The sequence below is a fragment of the Podarcis melisellensis genome (genome assembly GCF_964234715.1).
Source record: "Podarcis melisellensis genome assembly, chromosome: 4".
NCBI classification, from domain to species: Eukaryota; Metazoa; Chordata; class Lepidosauria; order Squamata; family Lacertidae; genus Podarcis; species Podarcis melisellensis.
Window position 1 is genome coordinate 28334392 of NC_138531.1, and position 20107 is coordinate 28354498.

Genomic DNA, 20107 nt, shown 5'->3' on the forward strand with positions numbered 1-20107 from the left:
AACACTATTGCTTGCTGGAATCTTTTAAGACAGATTCAGAAATAGTCTAATCCTTTGTAGGAAATGTATACTTTTTGTGCATTCTGCAATTTTGTTCATTCTGCAACTATGTCTTTTCAGAAGTCTGAGGTACACGATTTCTTAATAAAAAAAAGTAGTTGCTTCTTGAAAATATATCCACATGGTATTTTCTCAAAACTACCACTGTCAAGTTGCTCAAGTGCTTCAAAGTCTCCACTGGCCATCTTTAGAAGCATTCAGCACTGGTGTGAAAATTCTGTAGGCCATGCAGGAGAACTGCACGACGCACTATCACCGCAAACTATCTTGTTTGAAAAAGGGAAACCAGCATGTAGAGTTGTGAGAAGAAAACTCAGAAAAAAGGAAGAAGGAAGATCTGGCGAACCCTGAGCTCTGTGACAACAAAACTCTCCAAACTTGCACAAAGTCATTATGAGGCAAAACTGTTCGATGCATGCTGAAATATTTTACTCAAACTTTAAAGGCAGCGCCAGTCTCTGAGATAAAATGCTAAAGGCATACCTAGAGGGGTAGGCTCTGATCTGCTTTGGGGTTGTAAGTCAAAAGTCTGGGCCAGATTAAACTAAATAGTTGTGCTAGTGGGAGTTAGTCCCTCTGCTTTCCCCCCTTTATCTCACCTCCATCAGCTGTGTGTGGTCAGCTCTCAGAGCAGTGCATTTGGGGTGGGGGAAGAGGGGAGATCATTCTATCAGAAATAGAACCTAAACCCACCCACCCACAGGATCTCTTGAGTTGTGATCTGATAACTAGATTTAGAATTTAAAAAAATCTAGCCACCCAGAAGAGATCTTTTCCTATGACATTCAATAATGTTATATGGCAGCTACACCTCCTATAGCCGCTCTTTGATGGAGCGTCTTCACACGAGAACTTGCTGTTCACTTTCTTTGGCACTATACAGTCATGCACACTATGGCTCAATTTCACTGCACTTAATTGCTATGCACTTGATGGCTTGCCGCTGAATAGTGGGGTTACCTGACCCCACTTAAAATGTTGCATTTGAGGTGATCTGTCAGCTTTATCTGTGGTTTTAAATCTGCAACAGTCTTTCTGAGCGTTCATGCACTACGTGGATTGGAAGGACCAACAAGCTTATACTTGAGTATGTTGCTGTCCAAGGTCCTATCTCAGAGTTGATTTCAGCCATGCATTGTGTTGCCTTAATTCCACCTAGCTCCTAGTCTGCAAGTTGCCCTTTTATGAGCCTACCAGGTTGAAAGGCATTCACAGTGCTCGCTTTCTCATTGTGAAACCACAGAAAACCTTTATTAAGTTTGAGCTGAGCTGTGTGGTTTTTTTTTTTAATAAAAAGAACATATTTTAAATTCCCTGAAAGTTGTTTAAGCCACTCAGCTTCCATCACCTCAGCATGCAGTTATTCTCAGACTCTTGAGCACTTGCAATAAAATTATGGTTAAAAAGTTCCCCATTGATTTCCAGCTAATCAGAGCACAGCTGGAAATAAGGCTGATTATTTTATTTTTAAAAGAGTGCAATACCAAACAACTTTATATGTGCAGTTGATGGGGGTTTGTGTGTGTGTGTGCTTTTTAAAGTAGCAAAAGTTGCAAAGGTCACTTACAGTAATTCATCTGAAGGGTTTCCCCCCATGCTAGAAGAGTTATCAAACTTGGTTCTTGCAACAGAATGAAAAACATTCAGATACAAAATTCCACCAGGGACTGAAATTCAGCGATTTCATACTAAAAACTCTAGATAATAATTTTGAACATGAAGTTTCAATGGAAAGCATCATGCAGTTTCATTACTACCAGTTGAAAAAAATATATTTTTCACATGTTAGAGAAGTGCAAACACACATTATAAAAACACACTCTCCCACACTCTTTATACAAAATACGAAAGGCAGACATAGCACATACACAGGTTTATGTGTGCACAGACAATGCTTTAGGTATGTAGTAGTCATATCCCATGTTAACTCTTTCATATGTGGGACATGCCACTAGCTGCTCTACCAACCAAACTGGATCCTAGATTTTTAAGGGTGCAATCCTACACATACTTATCTGGTAGTAAGTTCTATTTAACTCATTGGGCCTTATTTCTGAGTAGATCTGTATAGGATTGCATTGCACATCATTAGTTCAGATTAAAAGATATACAGTGGTACCTCTGGTTATGAACTTAATTCGTTCCGGAGGTTCGTTCTTAACCTGAAACCGTTCTTAACCTGCCACCGCATGATTTCTGTTCTCATCCTGAGGTAAAGTTCTTAACCTGAGGTACTATTTCCGAGTTAGTGGAGTCTGTAACCCGAAGTGTCTGTAAATCGAGGTACCACTGTATGTATTCTACATTATTTGATCAGTCCCAGTTCATTGCATGCAGCAGAATTATTTAAAAAAAAAATTCCCATGAAATCTTCTATGGTAATCAAAGTACAATAGTCAAACACTAGTAATGAAAGATATCATTGCTGTGTTTTGAGCTCTTCACAACAAAGGCTGAATTGCTAAAAATCAACAAGAGCATTTTCAATTGCAATGTAATCTCTTTAATATTAAAACAAGTTGGGTAGCTAAAGCCTTTCATGATGAATCTTCTCAAATGTTACTATAAATAATAATGATTCTTTTTTGCAGTCAGTTTTCTGATAAACAAGTATCACCAAATGGTAGGGTCACATGATTTTATGGTGAGCATTTGGGTTTAGAGCATTTCTCTATGCCAGTGTACTTCAGGCTTGAGTTCCAGATATTACTATACTTCAGCTCCCATTGTGCCCAGCCAGCTTAGCCAAACATCAGGGATGAGGTAGTTGTATTCCAACAACATCTAGAGACCCAAAGCTGAAGACCACTGCTCTATACCACATGGATTGTTAGCATTTGTATTGATGGCTTTTCAATAGTTGTCCTGGAGCCACTGGTTGGATTTCTTGGCTCCATGCTATGACATAGTATTCCTTACCTAATGCAGAAAAGATGGCTGCAGCCCAGAACATTTCCCCCATTAGGGCAGGTATGAAGATAAGCCCTCCCATTCGTTTTCCATAAATTTGCTGAAAGGGGTCCAGCATTGTCACATAGCCTTTGGAACGCATGGGCTTTGCAAAGAACAAACCACCTGAAGCAACAAACATGAGAAAGACAATAGACATGAATAATAGCAAGTGATCTCAGACATGCCTGGTTCCATGTAAGCCCCATCTCCAGTAATCAATCAAAATCTGTGGTTCTGCACTATTTTAATATATATATACATGTTCACACAGGGGGAAGTGAATGTATCGACTGCAAATTACTTTTCATCTAGATGAGAAGAAGGAAAATCCCTCCCATATTCAAGACTCTGGAACAGTTCCTTCCTTAAGGGCCATTGATACAGACCTGAATGAAGTAAATCATTGCACCATTCAAATTCAGATTATGCCCAATTGCATTCTGTCTCAGGATGCAAGCAAAAATGTTAACTTTGTGAAGTGCTGAAAGCATTGAAAAGATTTTGGATTCTCGTGAATTCCTTAGTTTGGTGGAGGCAACCAAATAATGATGATGGTGCTTAGCAGTTTTGATGTGCTGTTACATTACTAAGCTTGTGAGTAACATAACTGGTGTCTAAGCACAGACTAGGGCTTTCCCTCTACCCATCATAAACTGTCCAATGCACCATTACTAATTACTGCCAAAGAAATGGCAATCTGGTCATGGGGTTGGCTCTTGTTGCTGGCAGCCTTACTCATCATCACAAAGGTGTAGTGGAAAAAAGTACACATCGCAGAGAATACCTATGACAATTGCATTAAAGCTCCCTTCCTCTCCAAGACCCCTACAATGTGTTCTTAAAGAAGACAAGAACAAAGTTGCAGAATATAACTGCAATATAACAGCAGTCTTGTTTAAGAACACATTGCAAGGGTCTTGCTATCACATTATTGCTGTCTTATAGTGCAACAGAAACCGGTCAAAAATAAACCAAAACATTTGTGGCATGACAAGTTACAGGATTTCAGCAGGAAGTTATGAGATTATGCACTGATTCAGGTTGAAGAAGTGTGACTGCCCCAAACAGTGTTAAAAGTGGGAATGAGTCTTACTGTCCCAATAACATCATCAGCAGGAAATCATCAAGAATGCACAAGTAAACTGATGTCTGGAGAGGCCCCATCTCTTACTGCAGGCCAGTTAAACATAGGTCCCATGTCATGTCTCAAATGCTGAGTCCCTCCCGCCCATTTCCCAGAAATATGTCTTAATGAAAAGAGGAACAAGGAGACAGTCAGTCTTCTAGCTGGTGGGCTCAGTGAAACAATTCATCTTAGCTTAAGCTTTAACTATACTGATTCAATTAAACTTGACATTGGCTTGGGTCATAACTCCAGCTTACCTACGACAAGGCTAAGTGCATATCCGATGGGTGCCTGGGCCCAGGCCAGCCCATAGCCTGGTACATACACAGCCTCCGCTGTCCCGTTTATGTAACCACCTCCAACCCAGGTGGCTGAAGAAATGGAGATAAGCGTTAAAGCATGTCATAGACAGGAAAAAGAGAAACAACATCCTTTATTTGTGCATCAAACACAGAATCATAGAGAGGAAAAAAATCGCATCTCGGCTAAAGAATTCATAGTAGATTTACAGCACAGACTCAGCCACATCTACTATGACATCAGTTCTATTGAATTCAGCAAGGTTTACTCAAAGGTAAGTGGCTTGGGACTGCAGACTTAGCTACTCTACAGAACTAGAGATAACACACACACACACACACACACACACAGAGAGAGAGAGAGAGAGAGAGAGAGAGAAGTAAACTGTAATAATCTAGTACACCCACCCATGTCTTAACCTTGACGGCGTTTGCTATTTTATTTCAGATGCATGGCTGAATTAAGCTTTGGCTTTACTCATATGTTTTGCCTGTACACACAGAGGAAATGGCAGCATCTGTGATGTAGCTCTCTCCTGAGCAGCTAATGAGTTGATTCTCAGTGGCGTCTCCATCAAATGGGGGTGGGGGATGTTGAATGCTCATAGGGAGCTCACAGACAGAACAGATATGTTATTGTTATGAGTTTGGTGGGGGAGGAGTAGACTGTATGCTGAGATCCTTTGCCTGGGTCTCCTTCTAGTTCTTGGAATAGCCAGGCTATCTTCCTGGTGAGGTGATTGCCTGGGTGATGGGCCATTAGGGGGGACAAAGGAAGTGGAACTGTGTGAGATGGCAAATGGGTGGGGCGCCCTCCCTCAACTTGTGGGTAGTTAGAAAGACAAAGCCAGAGTTGAGAGCAGAGTGTAGAGTGATGTAAGCTAGAAGCAAAGCCTGACGTAGTATAACATCATAATATAATGTGGCTAGATATTCTTCCGGTGATCTCGCTGAAGGCAATTGCTGGTCTATCATCAGACTGCACACCACCACCTAGTTCCTGACTCACTGCGGGATAAAATCCCCACAGACTGAAAGGGACACAATAAAGCATTCATCCAGTACCATGTTTCTGGTGGTTTAGTGATGGATAACAGACATAAACAGAGGTTGTGTGAAGCATGTATCCCAACACTAATTCCGTACATGCTCCCCACAATGGAAGAGTTGCAAGGGGCAAATAATAGCAAAACTCATGTTGCTATCTGCTCTGCTTGTGGTCATGGTGGAGAAGCTTGTTGTGTACTTAGCATGGTTGCCTGTCAAGAAAATGCAATGGGATGGCACAGATGGTCAATGCTGCTAAAAATCTTTTGTGTGTGTGATAGATATATGGGTAGGTTCTTAATCTCTTTTATTATGTGAAGCACAGACATGATCTGCTGAGTGATTTTGCCAATTACCAAAGCGCAGAACTGCTGACTCTTCAGGTTGATTTCATTTTATCAGTATTCAGTTCATATCTGAGGTGTTTGGGGGTTGTTTTTTTTTTTAAAACCCACTAAAGAACACCATCACCTAGGGTGATGCCTTATTAAGTAATACTCAGATTAGACAGCTTCAAATTAGTGGATTTGTTACATGAGTAGATTGATTTCAGTGTCTTCACTCTGAGTATGACTAACCTCAGAATTCACCCGCATGACTTTATTGTTATCTATTCAACAGTAGGATTATCAAATACCAGACCCGCTTTGCAGCCAATTTCAATACTTTGCCAAAAACATTCCTGTCAGTGCGAATGACTCCCAAGTCACTTTCAGACAAATTTACTCATCCCTCCCACAATCCATGCACTAAGATTATTCCATCTCCCTTAAGCAGTGCTGAACTGCATGCTTACCTCAGAGACTCTGAATAGAGCCCAAGTTTTCTACAAGCCACAGTCTATCTCCTATCGTTACAGATAGATATTGCCAGAGGCATGCAGCTGTTATCATTAAGCCATATAGAGATTCATTGTACATTGTTGTAGTAGTTATTTACAATTCTACCTCACTCTTCCTCACAAGAAGCCCAGTTCAGCAAACATAAAACAAAGCGGTTTCTTAAAAATGTCCAACCCCCCCCCCAGCCTTCTTTAGGAGCTCATTTCTTGCACCCGCAATTGGTGTTTGGGGTATAAACTTAGCAAATAGAAAAAGGTATCTAAATCTGGAGCTGTCTTTCATCTGGTTTTAAGAGCATTTGCTAGGGCGAGAAATGGCAGAGTTTTGATTTTAATATCAAGGCAGTCCCTCCCCTCCCCTGGTAATCGTAACTCAGGATATTTTAAAACTAGGGAATCTTATGTTGAAATAAAGTTACAAATTCAGTCAACAAAAGGGAAGAAAAGACGTAACAACACAAAAGGGTATGTAATTAAGGAGAGAAGGAAACAGACTGCAATCTTCTGCCTCTTTAAGTCCCGTTTAACACAGAGAGTTGTCTCCAATGCCAGTCTGCTCCTCAGAGCCCTACCCATGACATTAAAGGACATGACTAATTTAGGTGCATTCATTTCAAAGGTCTACTCTGAATATATTAGTTGGATATAACCCTGTGAGACTTACTTCAGAGTAAAGACATAGGATTGTTTTGTTATTGATTACAGTCCATGGGGTCTATTGTGGATCAGCTTCTGGCTTGTGGGGCAAATAGAATACAACAATCTAAGAACAAGCTTGTTGACTATCTTGGGTGCGTAGACAAAATGTGTAGCTGAATTGTAGACAAAAGTATGCATCTGTATTTTATTGGAATGCAATCAATTCCAAACTCAGGAAGTTCATTTATTCTGGAGATGAGATTTTTTTAATACTAGGAAAAATGATTATATATGCGGTGCTAGTTAAATGTGTTTTGTTATTCCTTGCGTCTAAATCTGTTTAAATATGTTGTTTCTTCTTAGTCCTGCCAGTAGGATTTGTTTGCATTTTGCGAACAGACACATTTAGCTTTGAATTCTTTTCTAAAATTTAGATGTTTTGCAGTCTTATTTGTCTTATAGGTATCATTGAACACATTTTGCCACTTTCTAAATATTTATTAACATCACTAATCACAGCAGACAGCTGGTGTTTCTCCTGACGAAACTGCCTACAAAATTCTCATCATTTTCACGGCTGGCAATCAGTTCTGTTGACAGAACTGCATCTAGTTTCCTTTGAAATGTTAGAACCTTTTATTCCTGGCTGACAAAACACAGATCAGCAAACATCCCCCTGAATGCTATTTTACAATTTGAACACTAAAAATCAGTGCATAATTACTTACACTGCAAAAGTATAAATGCTAGCAGAATTGGGAATTATAACCTACCAAATATTCTCTTTTCTTTACATGGTTTATGAGTGGGTTCTCTAATGTGGCAGCTGTAGACACCCTGGAAACCTTAGAAATTCCCATGGCATACACCAAGGTCCTCTTCCCTCCCAAATTTTTAAAAATTTAAGTTATCCAGGGGAGGTTTTTAGTTGTGGAAGCATGGTCTGTTTTTCTGGTCTGTGTTTCTTTCATTTGTGAGGCATGTGTGTGTATGTTTTGCCTATTTGAGGTGTTGTTTTTCAAAGTATCACCGCTTTTTCTTCTGTGAAACGGGTATTTTGTGGTGTTCACAACTGTTTCTTAGATTTTAAAATGTGTCCCTGGACCTAGAAAGGCTGGGGATCCCGGGTGCATGGCTCCAGAATCTAACCTTTTATACAAAGAGTCTTCTGACTCTCCACTTCATCAATGCTAATGCCAAAATAAATTGATTAGCCTTCAAGACTCCTTGTTTTTGCTTCCACAGACTAACGTGGCCGCTACTCTGGAATTTTTGTTCACAATAGGCAGCCTTTCAAATCATGAGCAATAATTACACCTTGAAGTAAAAGGAGAATAAAGGCTCCAATTCTTAATCAAAATGGTGGAAGAAGGCAGACTTTTTCTTGCTTTAACTGATATACTATTTCCCCTCCCCAGTTACAAATCTGAACCCCAACCTAGCCTGTATTTGAATGAAAATTTCAATGAAATCAACAGGAAAGTTATACACTTATTTGCAAATTAGTGCTGGACAAGTTTAATCGTAAACCTGAAATTGACTGCACAAAGAAGGAAAGAAAACACTGAAAGAATAATCAAATTTGAAACTGAAATGGTTTTTCTTTTTGAATGAATTATCTTGTTTCTGAAGCAAAGCCCTTTATAACAAGTAGAATGGGGACATTTCATATCTCATGCCATTTTGCACCAATCTGAAATGTCACTTTGGCAATTCTTGTAACTGAAGGCCCAGCCACAAACATTTTAAACATTTTGGTGCATGATGACTCACCGTTCGGCTCCTTTGCCCTCTCTGATGATGTCATCATGGAGTCAACGTGGCCTGACATTGTGTATAGGAAAGTAGACGTGTATATTGACCCATCTTTTTCTTTTGATATCTATGCAACATGAAGGCTGCAATCCTATGTGCCTCACTTGGGACTGAGTCCCATGACACAGAGTCAGACTTACGTCTGAGTAAACATGTACCAGATTGAACTGCATGAACTACTTAGCTACGTTGGCTTAACTGGAAATATCTTGCCTAAGTTGCTTTGAAGATCAGCATGTGAGATCCCAAATTACAGTATGTGGTTAAATTATAATAAGGGTGGCCCAGTGAAATTCTTTGTGAAGCGCTACTGTAGTTGATGGCTACGTTTGGTTTAGATTTAACTTGGTGCACCTACAGTGGCAACTGTCGCATGATATTTTGATCCTTCCCTATATGCAACATGATTGTCCTATTCCTTGCAATATTCAGAAGCCATATACATATGATGCATGCCACGTTGATAAACTGCTCTGGCTCCTGTTGGATATTGTGAAGGTAACAGGAGATGCGACTCATTCATTAGCTAGTTTTTATAACAAACAACAAGGGGGGAATATTCTATAAATCATGGTTATATCGACCTGTTCATACTGCATTATTCAGTAAGCCCAGTGGGGTGCATTTTCCAGAGGTGAAAAGAAAACACACAAGTTCTCAGTGTGACTACTCAGAAGCAACTGGTTGAAGCCTTCCTGTCAGAACTATTTATGTGGCATGCAATTTTACTGGCAGCTAAGCAGCACCGTGAAGTTGTGCCTTTGCACGGCGTACATTTAAATTCATGTCAGAGGAAGGATGTAGACACTGGAATAACAGGTAAAAAGAGAGGAACATACCCGTCATGGTAAATCCACCAACCAGCAAGCCAATATCTCTTCCGCCAACTATAATAGCTTCCCTACGATCTCCATCACTACCGCTGTTTTTGGTTTTCCATGCAGCCCATATTCCAACAAAGAGGATAGCCAGGTAGAACACAATGATAGCAATCAGTCCCGCCACATGAAAAGCCATGTTGAAGCCTCTTGACACTTCTCTGGATTGCTATTTCATTAACATGAGAGCTAGACAAAAGGTAATAACATATTATGCATATCAGTTGTGCATGGCAAAAAACCCCAACAACCCTGAGTCCATATCAGAAAATAACATGATTGTCTTATCCTACAGTTCATCCTGATATGATTATGCTACTTCAGATGTAACCTGTTTTATGTTTCAGATAATCCACACACATTTCCTAAACAATGTAACATCTCCAAACAAATATTTCAATCTAAAAATCAAAGTGTCAGATAGAAACTTGGTTGAAACAAAGTCACTTTATTTAAATCTTTCTTATAGATGATAAAACTGAAATGTCAGTTCAAAATCAAAGAATTCTCCATAAACCTCAAGAATATGAAAAAAGCAGCTTAAAATAGTATACAATGGTGAGCACATTTACTTTTTTGGTTAAAAAAGAGCCAACGCTTCCTTAACCAGAAACCAGTATCACAAAACAATTAAATTATTGCTCAAAGAATGAAGGTCAGAAATGAAGTTATTTCTGCCACTTTTGCAAGCGCAGCTCTCATTTTCATAAGAATGACATTTCTGTCCCTTGAAAAGGTCTGCCTCAAGTTTGCTGTTAAAAGAAACTCATCACTAGAAGATTTAAAGTGTGAATAGAATCCAACAAAATCAATAGCTCACATGAACAAATGACAGAAAAGAGTAGAACTATTATCAACAGTTGATGTACCTTAGTCTGTCTCCCCCCATTCCTTCAGAATTTACTTTTGCTTTCACAGCTAACCTACATTTAACATGGAATCGAAAAGTGCGTTTTTTATCAAAACAAGAATGTCCATGAAAGGTTTTCTGTGTGACATAAATATTTAAGTCTCCGTGAGAATCAGAGTAAAGTATGATCCAATTAGCTGACATAAGCAGGGGCATCCAAGCAGGGCTTGGTAATTCCTTTCCCTCCACCCCATCATTAGTGACTATTTCCTTAGAAATTGTTGATCAGCTTCTAAAGTTTGAGCAAAAGCAGCTTGCCGGAGGTGACATTTGACTTTACACAGCCAATTTCTAAACTCCCAGACTAGCGTCAGTAACAAGTTAGATTTATTGGATTACTCACAACCCTTGCAAAAACAGGCATTGTTCCCGGCACAACTATCACCTCCTCCCAACTCCCCCCTTTTGTTTCACTTATCCTCACCCCCAATTCACCTCTTTTTCCAGCAGATATCCTCTTCTCCCTTCTTCCTCTGAGCTCTGCCTCTACTTTCCCTTGATCTGGCATCAAGCAGCTCAATCCCAGCACCTTGTGTTCACCCACAGAGGCAGAGTGTGAGAAGCGGCTTTCCCTTTCTTTAAAGGGACAGGCACAATTGCAAAGAGCTCCAGTCCTACGAGAATTTCAGGCTAGTCTGTACACATCCAGGGTTCTGTGTAGCACAGAAGGGAAGCCAGACATCTTCCTTTCCCTAAGAGGCTGAATTTCCTCACTTTTGGGGAACTGGTGCCTTCCCTTCTATTTCACCCCGTTCCCAATGGTTCTGTGAGACTACAGCTATGGAGGCAGTCAGAGCATCAGCCATTCTCAGTGGGAGAATTACCTAGGGCTCCACTCTCAAGGGAGAAGCAATTCTTTCAGGAGGTGATCAGGAACAGCAAAACAGAAGGCCCTTGGCCTGGATTAACCCACTACCCAGCCCACTGCCACAGATGCTGTTTCCCTTCTTCTCCCCCTCCTATTGAACCTATGCTCGTTTGGGGGCCTGCATGTGGTTATTGGATTAAAAGAGGCGATTCCGTTATAAAGGAGTGGGGTGCGGAGACTGCATCCGTCAGAGCTGGGACAAACACGTCACAGGGCAAATGGGGGCTGTGGGGCAGAGATGACTCAACAGAGCGTGATCTGCTACGTGGGGGAGAGAATGAAGAGAAGAGTGGAAAAAGACAATGAGTGTGGGACTGGAACATGAGACAAAATGCCAAGGGGTGAGTTTTAGGGTCCAAGAGTGAGCAATCAGGAAAGGGAGACTTTGTCAGCAGTAGACGTTCCTCTCTCTCTCTCTCTCTCTCTCTCTCTCTCTCTCTCTCTCTCTCTCTCTCTCTCTCTCTCTGTATTTGTGTGTTTGTAACATTGTTCGAAAACATTCAAGCGGCTTAAGTAAAATGATTAGGTTTATTAGATTTTTATCCTGACTTGCCTCCACAAAAAGGACAGAGTGCTCATATTACTTTTGCTGAATTCAGGAATTTTAACATCACTGTGGGGATTCTCTATTGTCCCAGTAACTTGGCTGTCACAGTGTTTTGCCATAAAATTGCAAAATCTGTGGCAAACCATCTCCTATAATTTCCTACCTTTCTCAAATAATCTATTTTATTCGCCAAGAAGACCCAGTCAAAGCTTGAATATTTACTCCCAGTATACGAGATAGCAGCTGTGCAGGAGTGTAGGTGCAGAACCTGGGAGTAAGTCCCGTTGAGCATAGCAGGACTTAGTTTTGAGTAAATACGTATGAGGTTAAAGAGCCCTTTTAAATTTTGTACTTATTGGTGATGCAGGTGAGCACTGTTCACCAGCTTCCATGTGGGGACCATTGTGGGCCATTTGCCCATGGTCATCTTCTGAAATGAAAGATGGTTAAATGAGATTTGGCAGTCTATAAACATCTGGAGGGACACAGGTTCCCCATCCCTGCTTTAAGACAGTAAATAGCTCCAGATGGAGCTAAGTATTAGTGACCCCATAATAAAATGAGTGCTTCTACTATCCCAGATTGTTTGGGCATCTTTCTCTGGGTTGTTAGTGTGGGAGATTAACACAGCCAAATATAACAGTACATATTCAGCAGTAAGAAAGGGGTTAAAGATCACAAAGTTCTGTATTGGTAGAGAAGACTCAGATTGGTCATGACTTCTCACCTTTGGGGAGGGAGGAAGCAAAGGTTGTTTCCTGTTCCTGTTCCTCTCTCTCTCTCTCTCTCTCTCTCTCTCTCTCTCTCTCTCTCTCTCTCTCTCTCTCTCTCTCCCTCTTTGAACCATGTAACTTAGCAGATGCCTGAGGCTGAGGCTCCAAACTTCTGTATTTCATAACCAAGAATACCTTACCAATGTTGTTTCTGCTGTAGCATTCAATGATGCATGGGTGAGACCACTGTTTACTGTAAGTAAAGCATTTAAAATTACTTAAGGTTGTAGTCTATTCACTTTGAGATGGGTAGAGGTGGGGAAGCACATTATCAGTGCTTAAAACTGGGATATTGACAGGTCTAACAACCTATATTTCCCACACTTTGAAAACGCTGCACGTATTTCTGTTTTAAACTCTACTGGGGTCTGTTTTGGCTAAAGAGTGAGTCGAGCCCCACATTATTTAATTCAGGCAGTCAGCTTTTCTTTTTTTTACTTTTGTAGTTTCCCACACAAGTGGGATTTCAGAATTAACTGGCATCCCCCAGTTATTTCCCAAAAGTTAGATCCTTATATATGAATATCTGTCCATGGCTCAGGCTGCTGATTTCTAACCCTTCATTTTCCTGCCTGCAGTCCTTGCTTGTGCAAGGAACATTGCTGATCAGGCTATAGGCAGGAAGAGGAAGGTATACAGTGGGAGGGGTGGGCAATCATGAAGATTGTGTGGAGTATGGGCAGAGGAAGCCCATGTCTCATGCGGTTGAATTGTACCTAGTCAGCTCTTAAGAGGGCTCAGATCCAGGCTGCCTGGACAATGGCAGTTTTCAGGTGCAAGGGCACATTATCCAGGCACTTGGCTCAAGATAAACAGAACAAACAAGAATAATATTGCAAGAAGTTGTATTGCACTTGTTTTCTTTTTTGTCACACTAGCCTGAAATCCTAAGGGCATTTTTGTGGAAACAAGTTTCCACTGAAGTTTGCATGCGCAGGACTGGCTGTATAGATATGAAACGACAAAAGTATATATAGCTTCTTGATTACAGCTTCTTGGTTTACATTCCACAGACATTTGTTTTCCCTTATTAAATTTGTGCACTTGTATTGCACACAGGCGTTCTCACAGCGGCTTACAAAACTAGCTTAAAAATTCAAATGACAAATTCTGCAAAATCCTATATGTCACCCTGTTCCTTACCTGCCATATTAACAAAAGTCTATGTGGCTTTTTAAATAGGATCTTTCAGATGAGACATTCAGCACATTCAGCTTATTGACTTCCTTGAACAGAACTGACATCTGAATAAGTGCACTTAGAAGAACATCCCTTGCAAACTTCAATTCCTTTATGGTGCAGGCTGCTATGAACCCTTAAATGATGTAACAGATATCTTTCCAGGGGAGTAGACCAACATTTTTTATTCTTAAATAAGACTATGTAACATGGAAAAAGAGTGGAAATATACATAATGAAGGTATGTGGCAGGTGTTTTGGGTCCACCCCCTCCCTTGCAAGTATTCTGATAAGTTATCCTACACAAAACAAGCTTAAGCAAAGTACTGTAGTGTGCTTTCATATGGAGTAGAAGACTATTACCCAAATGAAAGAAGCAACTAAACGGTCTCATTTGCTCTCTGTGAGTTTATGACCAAGAACCTCATCACTATGATATATAGACTCTCTGGGACTCCAAGAGCACACAAGCCCATCCACATCTTCCCTCAAAGCAATCAGTGACTGCTGATTTCTTTCAGAAAGATTTTCCATTTCCATGCCTTCTTTCCCCCCTCCCCCTTCAATTCCAGGCAGGTGGTTTGTCTAATCAATGGCTGGATAATTTCTTTGGGGACTCTGTAGTTGCTTAAAGAAATTGTACTGGGACACTCAAGATGAATGACATCCTGAATGCCACAATTTCAGTCTGCAGCCTTAGTTCTGTATGTATGTGTGTATGCTTTCTGATAATTCTGCTGTAAAGCATTTCTTAAATTAAGCATCTGCCACCCAAAAAGTTTGCAAACCTGGCTTTAATGGGAAAGCCCACACTAACCGAAAGCCCCATTTTCAATTTGATTACACGTAGTTTGCCATTCCTTGTTTTATATTGTTTTAGTATTTTTAACGTATGCTGCTCTGATCTCCTTCTGGAGGAAAATTAGGCTATACTTGATAACAAATACTACAATAAGACTGAGATAAGTGCCTTACTTTAGCCATGGCGATTGGCTGTGCAGAGAGACTGGTCCTTGTTAGTGTGCACTGCACACTTTAGAACTAAGCCACAAACTCCCCAAAAGCATATTTAAGAAGAAGCTGGGATACTAACAATAATTAGCCAAGTCTCCTAACCTCTGCTACAGGTTCACCTGTCACTTATCTGAAGGGTGAAACCCCTGTTCTAGGGTTCACATCTCACAATCTGGATCCTGGACATACCCTTTCACTGTTTACTCATTCACTAAGTAGAAGATGAGCTCTACTGCAGCTCCTCTTCCCTATTCACTCCATGGTCCTGTCATTGGATCCTTCCCCCACCTGCTATGGTCTACAGATTTCAGGGTGTGCTATGCAGCAGATGAGGGAAGGAGCAGGAGAAAGCATTGCAAATGGTGGGAGGAGCCATAACCATTTTGTCTTGTCCTAAATGAGAGATTAAAAAGAGTTCTGCTTGACCATCTGGGTTGTGGAGTGGAAACGTTATGCTTTCCCCATTCAGTCCAATTGGAGTAGGGTGAGTTGAGAGGAACCTTGCAGTTTTAAGCAAATAGTCCACCCAGCCAGCTGAAGGAAGGACAGAACTGGAATTAGAAGGGGACCAGCCGCTTCCCTTCACCTTTTGTGATTAACCCTAAATTGATGCTAACATGTTTGGGCTAGAATTGCAAGGAGGGCTTGTGGAGGATTTTTTGATGGCCTTCCCTCTCCCCCTCATTGCTTGATCATCATTGTGGTACAAATGGATGGTGCAGCCATTTTACCATTTTAGCGTATGATGTTTGCCTTGCCTAAAGGCCTCTTCTCTTTACATGACAGCTGTGATGCACAGGGCCTCATCATGGGAGCCCAGTTACCTCACTGACATGCCACTCCTCACCTCACTGAAAGCCTAAGGCCAACAGCCAAAACTTTGTCTGGCACATCTTTATATTTTGTTCATATCTGTTATCCAGTACAGTGGTACCTCAGGTTACATATGCTTCAGGTTACATGCGCTTCAGGTTACAGACTCCGCTAACCCAGAAATAGTACCTCGGGTTAAGAACTTTGCTTCAGGATGAGAACAGAAATCGTGCTCCGGCGGCGCGGCAGCAGCAGGAGGCCCCATTAGCTAAAGTGGTGCTTCAGGTTAAGAACTGTTTCAGGTTAAGAACGGACCTCCGGAACGAATTAAGTACGTAACCAGAGGTACCACTGTACTGTTCTTTGACCAAGCCCAAAGCATATCCGGATAAAACTTCAGAGGGCCTGCATACATATTGTGTGCTGGATAGAGGAGAGTCCCCCACGGCTATGGGAAAGCACGCCTTGGTTTAAGAATGCTTTGGTTTAAGAACGGATTTCCAGAACGGATTAAGTTCATAAACCAAGGCACCACTGTATAGAGAGAACAGATTTGCTTATTTAGTTTGTACAGGGAGGAGAAACATGTGGATTGATAACATGGATCTGCAATATTGGACCTGGTTCACTTAGCTTTTCCAGGTCTTCTTCACTTGTATTCATTTTTGACACTGTAGACGGAAGTGCCCATAAAGAAGTGAGACAGAAAGGCCATAAATTAGTCTATTTTCACAAAGCTGCTTTTTAGTACAGTGGTGCTTCTGCAGATTTATTAGGAGGTTGTCGCAGCCTCTGCTTTTATAACTTTAAACAAATTACACAGAGACTCTCTGTTTCCCCTCTTCCACCCCCCCACCCAGAAAGCTTTTTATAAAACCATATTTCAAAAGTGGTTCATAATTTATTATGTATACACTGGTGCTATGCAAGCGACACAGTTGTTAGACCTAATGAGAAAACATGAGAGGCCTTGTGCGATTCAAATAGACGACATAAAACCTACAAGAACCTGAAATCCTTTCAGCTAATGTTTAAGGAAGCCTCACAAAGTCAAAGTCAAATCATGCTTCTTATTCCATTCTTTACTCATGCCAGGGCTGCCTATATTCAGCATGGGGGCTAATTCTATCAGTTTTTACTGACAGAAACCCCTCACAACCAGAGTCTCACAAGGGCTCTCTCCTTTCTGTTACTCATGCTCCATAGGGTTAGGGAACCTTTGGTTATCCAGCTGTTGTTCTTGCCCTTCAGATCCCATCAGCTCCAGCCAGTGTGGTCAAGTGTCATGGATGATGGGAGCTGAGATCCAGCTATACCAGGAGGACCACAGGCTCCCCACTCCTATCCCAGAAGAAACCTTTCTTCAACTTGGTCTCTGCACTGCTCATCCATTTAGAAACAGGATTAGCCCCCCCCCCAATAATCTATTTTAGAAAAAGACAATATTTTAGAAAAAGGCAATATTTCTGGGTGTCTAATTTCCATTTCATACCCCATGAATTTTTTTCTTTTGCCCTCTCCTGAAAGCACTCAGTGTAATTGGCCAGGGTCGTTTAGGTAGCCAATTGCACAACTCTTGGGTGCCATTTTGTTTTCTGCATCTAGGTCACATTTCTGCATCTAGATCTATAATACGGTAACAGATAGGTAGCCGTGTTGGTCTGCCATAGTCAAAACAAAATTTTTTCCTTCCAGTAGCACCTTAAAGACCAACTAAGTTGGTTCTTGGTATGAGCTTTCGTGTGCATGCACACTTCTTCAGATACACTTCAGGTTACATGCGCTTCAGGTTACAGACTCCGCTAACCCAGAAATAGTACCTCGGGTTAAGAACTTTGCTTCAGGATGAGAACAGAAATCGTGCTCCGGCGGCGCGGAGTCACTCCTTAATATATAATACGGTAGTCACTCCTTACTCTGTGAATGTTAGTCTTGCCCCTCTACATTTACATGTATTAACACTCTAACTTTTTTACATTTAGAATCTTTATATTGTTCAATTATTTTTCATGTATTTATTGAACTTATTGTTATGAATGAGTGAATGAATGAATGAATTCCATTTTTAACCCACCTTTCACCATCAGGTCTCATGGTAGGGTAAAGGTAAAGGGACCCCTGATCATTAGGTCCAGTCATGGCCGACTCTGGGGTTGCGGCGCTCATCACGCTTTATTGGCCGAGGGAGCCAGCGTACAGTTTCTGGGTCACGTGGCCAGCATGACTAAGCCGCTTCTGGTGAACCAGAGCAGCACACGGAAACGCCGTTTACCTTCCTACCGGAGCAGTACCTATCTATCTACTTGCACTTTGACGTGCTTTCAAACTGCTAGGTTTGCAGGAGCATGGACCGTGCAACGGGAGCTCACCCTGTCGTGGGGATTCGAACTGCTGACCTTCTGATCAGAAAGTCCTAGGCTCTGTGGTTTAACCCACAGCGCATGGTGGGGTACAACAACTTAAAATTCAATATTAAAACAAATTACAGTCATATGTCTTGTTTCTGTTTACTTGATATTATGTTGATATGGATATTTTATTTATATGTTTTGATGATGTGCTACTGTCAGATGGTTTGAGATCAACACTGTTGATGGAAAAGCTGTTTACAAATATTGGATGTCTGGAGCATGCGTGGACTATGCCTGTCTTGAACAACTTTGAAAACAATGTCCTTTTCCATCAGCATTTTTTCAACCCCACCTTGATTAGTATTTGGTAGTGTTGCCAGGGTGTAGATAACATTGCTTTGAGATCACATTCTGCCCATGGATCTAGACCTTCCCTAGACCTTTGAGGAAAAATGTGCTGATTTTGTGAATTTTCCCTTTTTGCTTTATTCTTGCCTTTTCTGTTAAAAACAAAAGCTTGTACATCAGATGACAATATCTGGCCTTTCAAGATATCACAAGTTTATGCGACAGGCACACAACAATGAAGTCACAAAAGAGGAGAAAAGAAGGGCAATGACCAAGATGCAAGTGGATACATTGGGCTGGATCCAGTCCAAGTTGTTAACACCAGTGAGATGAGTTAAACCATAACTAACATTTTGCATTGATTTGGGCAGGACTTGGGTGCAATTAACTTAGTCTGGATTCCACCTATTTACAGCACAATCCTCTACATGCCTACTTAGAAGTAGTCCCACTAAATTAAATGGTAAATAGGTATAGGATTGCAACTACAATATATCTGAAATGTGACTACTACAAACATCCAAGGACTAATCTTCCCAAAGCTACTCAACCATTTCAATTCCTTTTGTAATTTTTAAAAATACCATATTCATATTATGGCTCAATTCAGATAAAAGATATGCAGCTGAGGTTCCCCAGAAGTGCCTGTGCAATTGGGTGTAATATGTTTATGTAATATACCTAATTTGTTTTCCAGTAGGTTCAAACAACACTACAGTGGTACCCCAGGTTACATACGCTTCAGGTTACATACGCTTCAGGTTACATACGCTTCAAGTTACAGACTTCGCTAACTCAGAAATAGTACCTCGGGTTAAGAACTTTGCTTCAGGATGAGAAGAGAAATTGTGCTCTGGTGGCGCGGCAGCAGCAGGAGGCCCCATTAGCTAAAGTGGTGTTTCAGGTTAAGAACTGTTTCAGGTTAAGTAGGGACCTCCGGAACGAATTAAGTACTTAACCCGAGGTACCACTGTATTCGTCTTTTCTGTTTATTATATGCTGGAGATATACAAAGCACACAGCTAATCAGCACCATGGACAGAGAGCAAAGTGTCCCATGCATTTACTTTTGAAGCTTTTAAACTGGATTTGTGAGATCTGCTTTTTTTGGGGGGGGGGGGGAGTTTTCAAGAGAAATTGTTAAAACGAATCTCGCTTCAAAACCTGTGTTGCTGGACTCCAGCTCCCATCACCCCCAGACAATAGAATGATTCTATTAAAGCAACCTTCCTCAACTTGATGCCGTGAGGACGTTTTGGAGTACAACTCCCATCAGCCTCAGCCATCATGGCCTATAATCAGGGATGATGGGTGTCATAGTCCAAAACATCTGGAGGACATCAGGTTAGAAAGTCTGTGTAAAGCATTATTAAAACAGCAATCAATCCTATACACACAAGCCTGGGAGCGAGACTGCCTATTTAGGGGGTCAGAAAGACATTATCCAGTACTCTCAATGGGGTTGTGAGAGGATCGCATTTGTCAAAGAAGGGTTTGTGCCCTTGGTTTTTTTTTTTAAAAAATAATCTGAAGGAAAACTAACTTGGTTGTTTTTATAACAGAACACACCCCATTGCTTTCCTTTTGTCTCCCTGGGCCTGTCATTCTTGGTGACAAAGGGTAGGAAAGTGGAGAAAAAGATGAGTC

The 20107-nt window shown here is 41.1% G+C and overlaps 1 protein-coding gene across 6 annotated transcripts in view; it reads right to left on the reverse strand.

Annotated features, from left to right (window-relative positions):
- Positions 1-20107, reverse strand: part of SLC5A7 (solute carrier family 5 member 7) — a 30450-nt gene that overhangs the window by 7979 nt on the left and 2364 nt on the right. The window contains exons 1-4 of one of the 6 annotated variants that reach the window (XR_014167370.1): positions 11003-12743; positions 9619-9846; positions 4396-4509; positions 2980-3135 (exon numbers count right to left, since the gene is read on the reverse strand). Coding sequence is in view for 4 of the 6 variants with exons in the window: in XM_081907397.1 (XP_081763523.1) it covers positions 2980-3135; positions 4396-4509; positions 9619-9796 (448 nt within the window). In the remaining 2 variants the exon portion in view is untranslated. Of the gene's footprint in view, positions 1-2979; positions 3136-4395; positions 4510-9618; positions 9847-10526; positions 10945-11002; positions 12744-13898; positions 16113-20107 lie in introns of those variants that run through there. The other 5 variants (XM_081907397.1, XM_081907395.1, XM_081907398.1 and 2 more) reach the window with 5 other exon arrangements.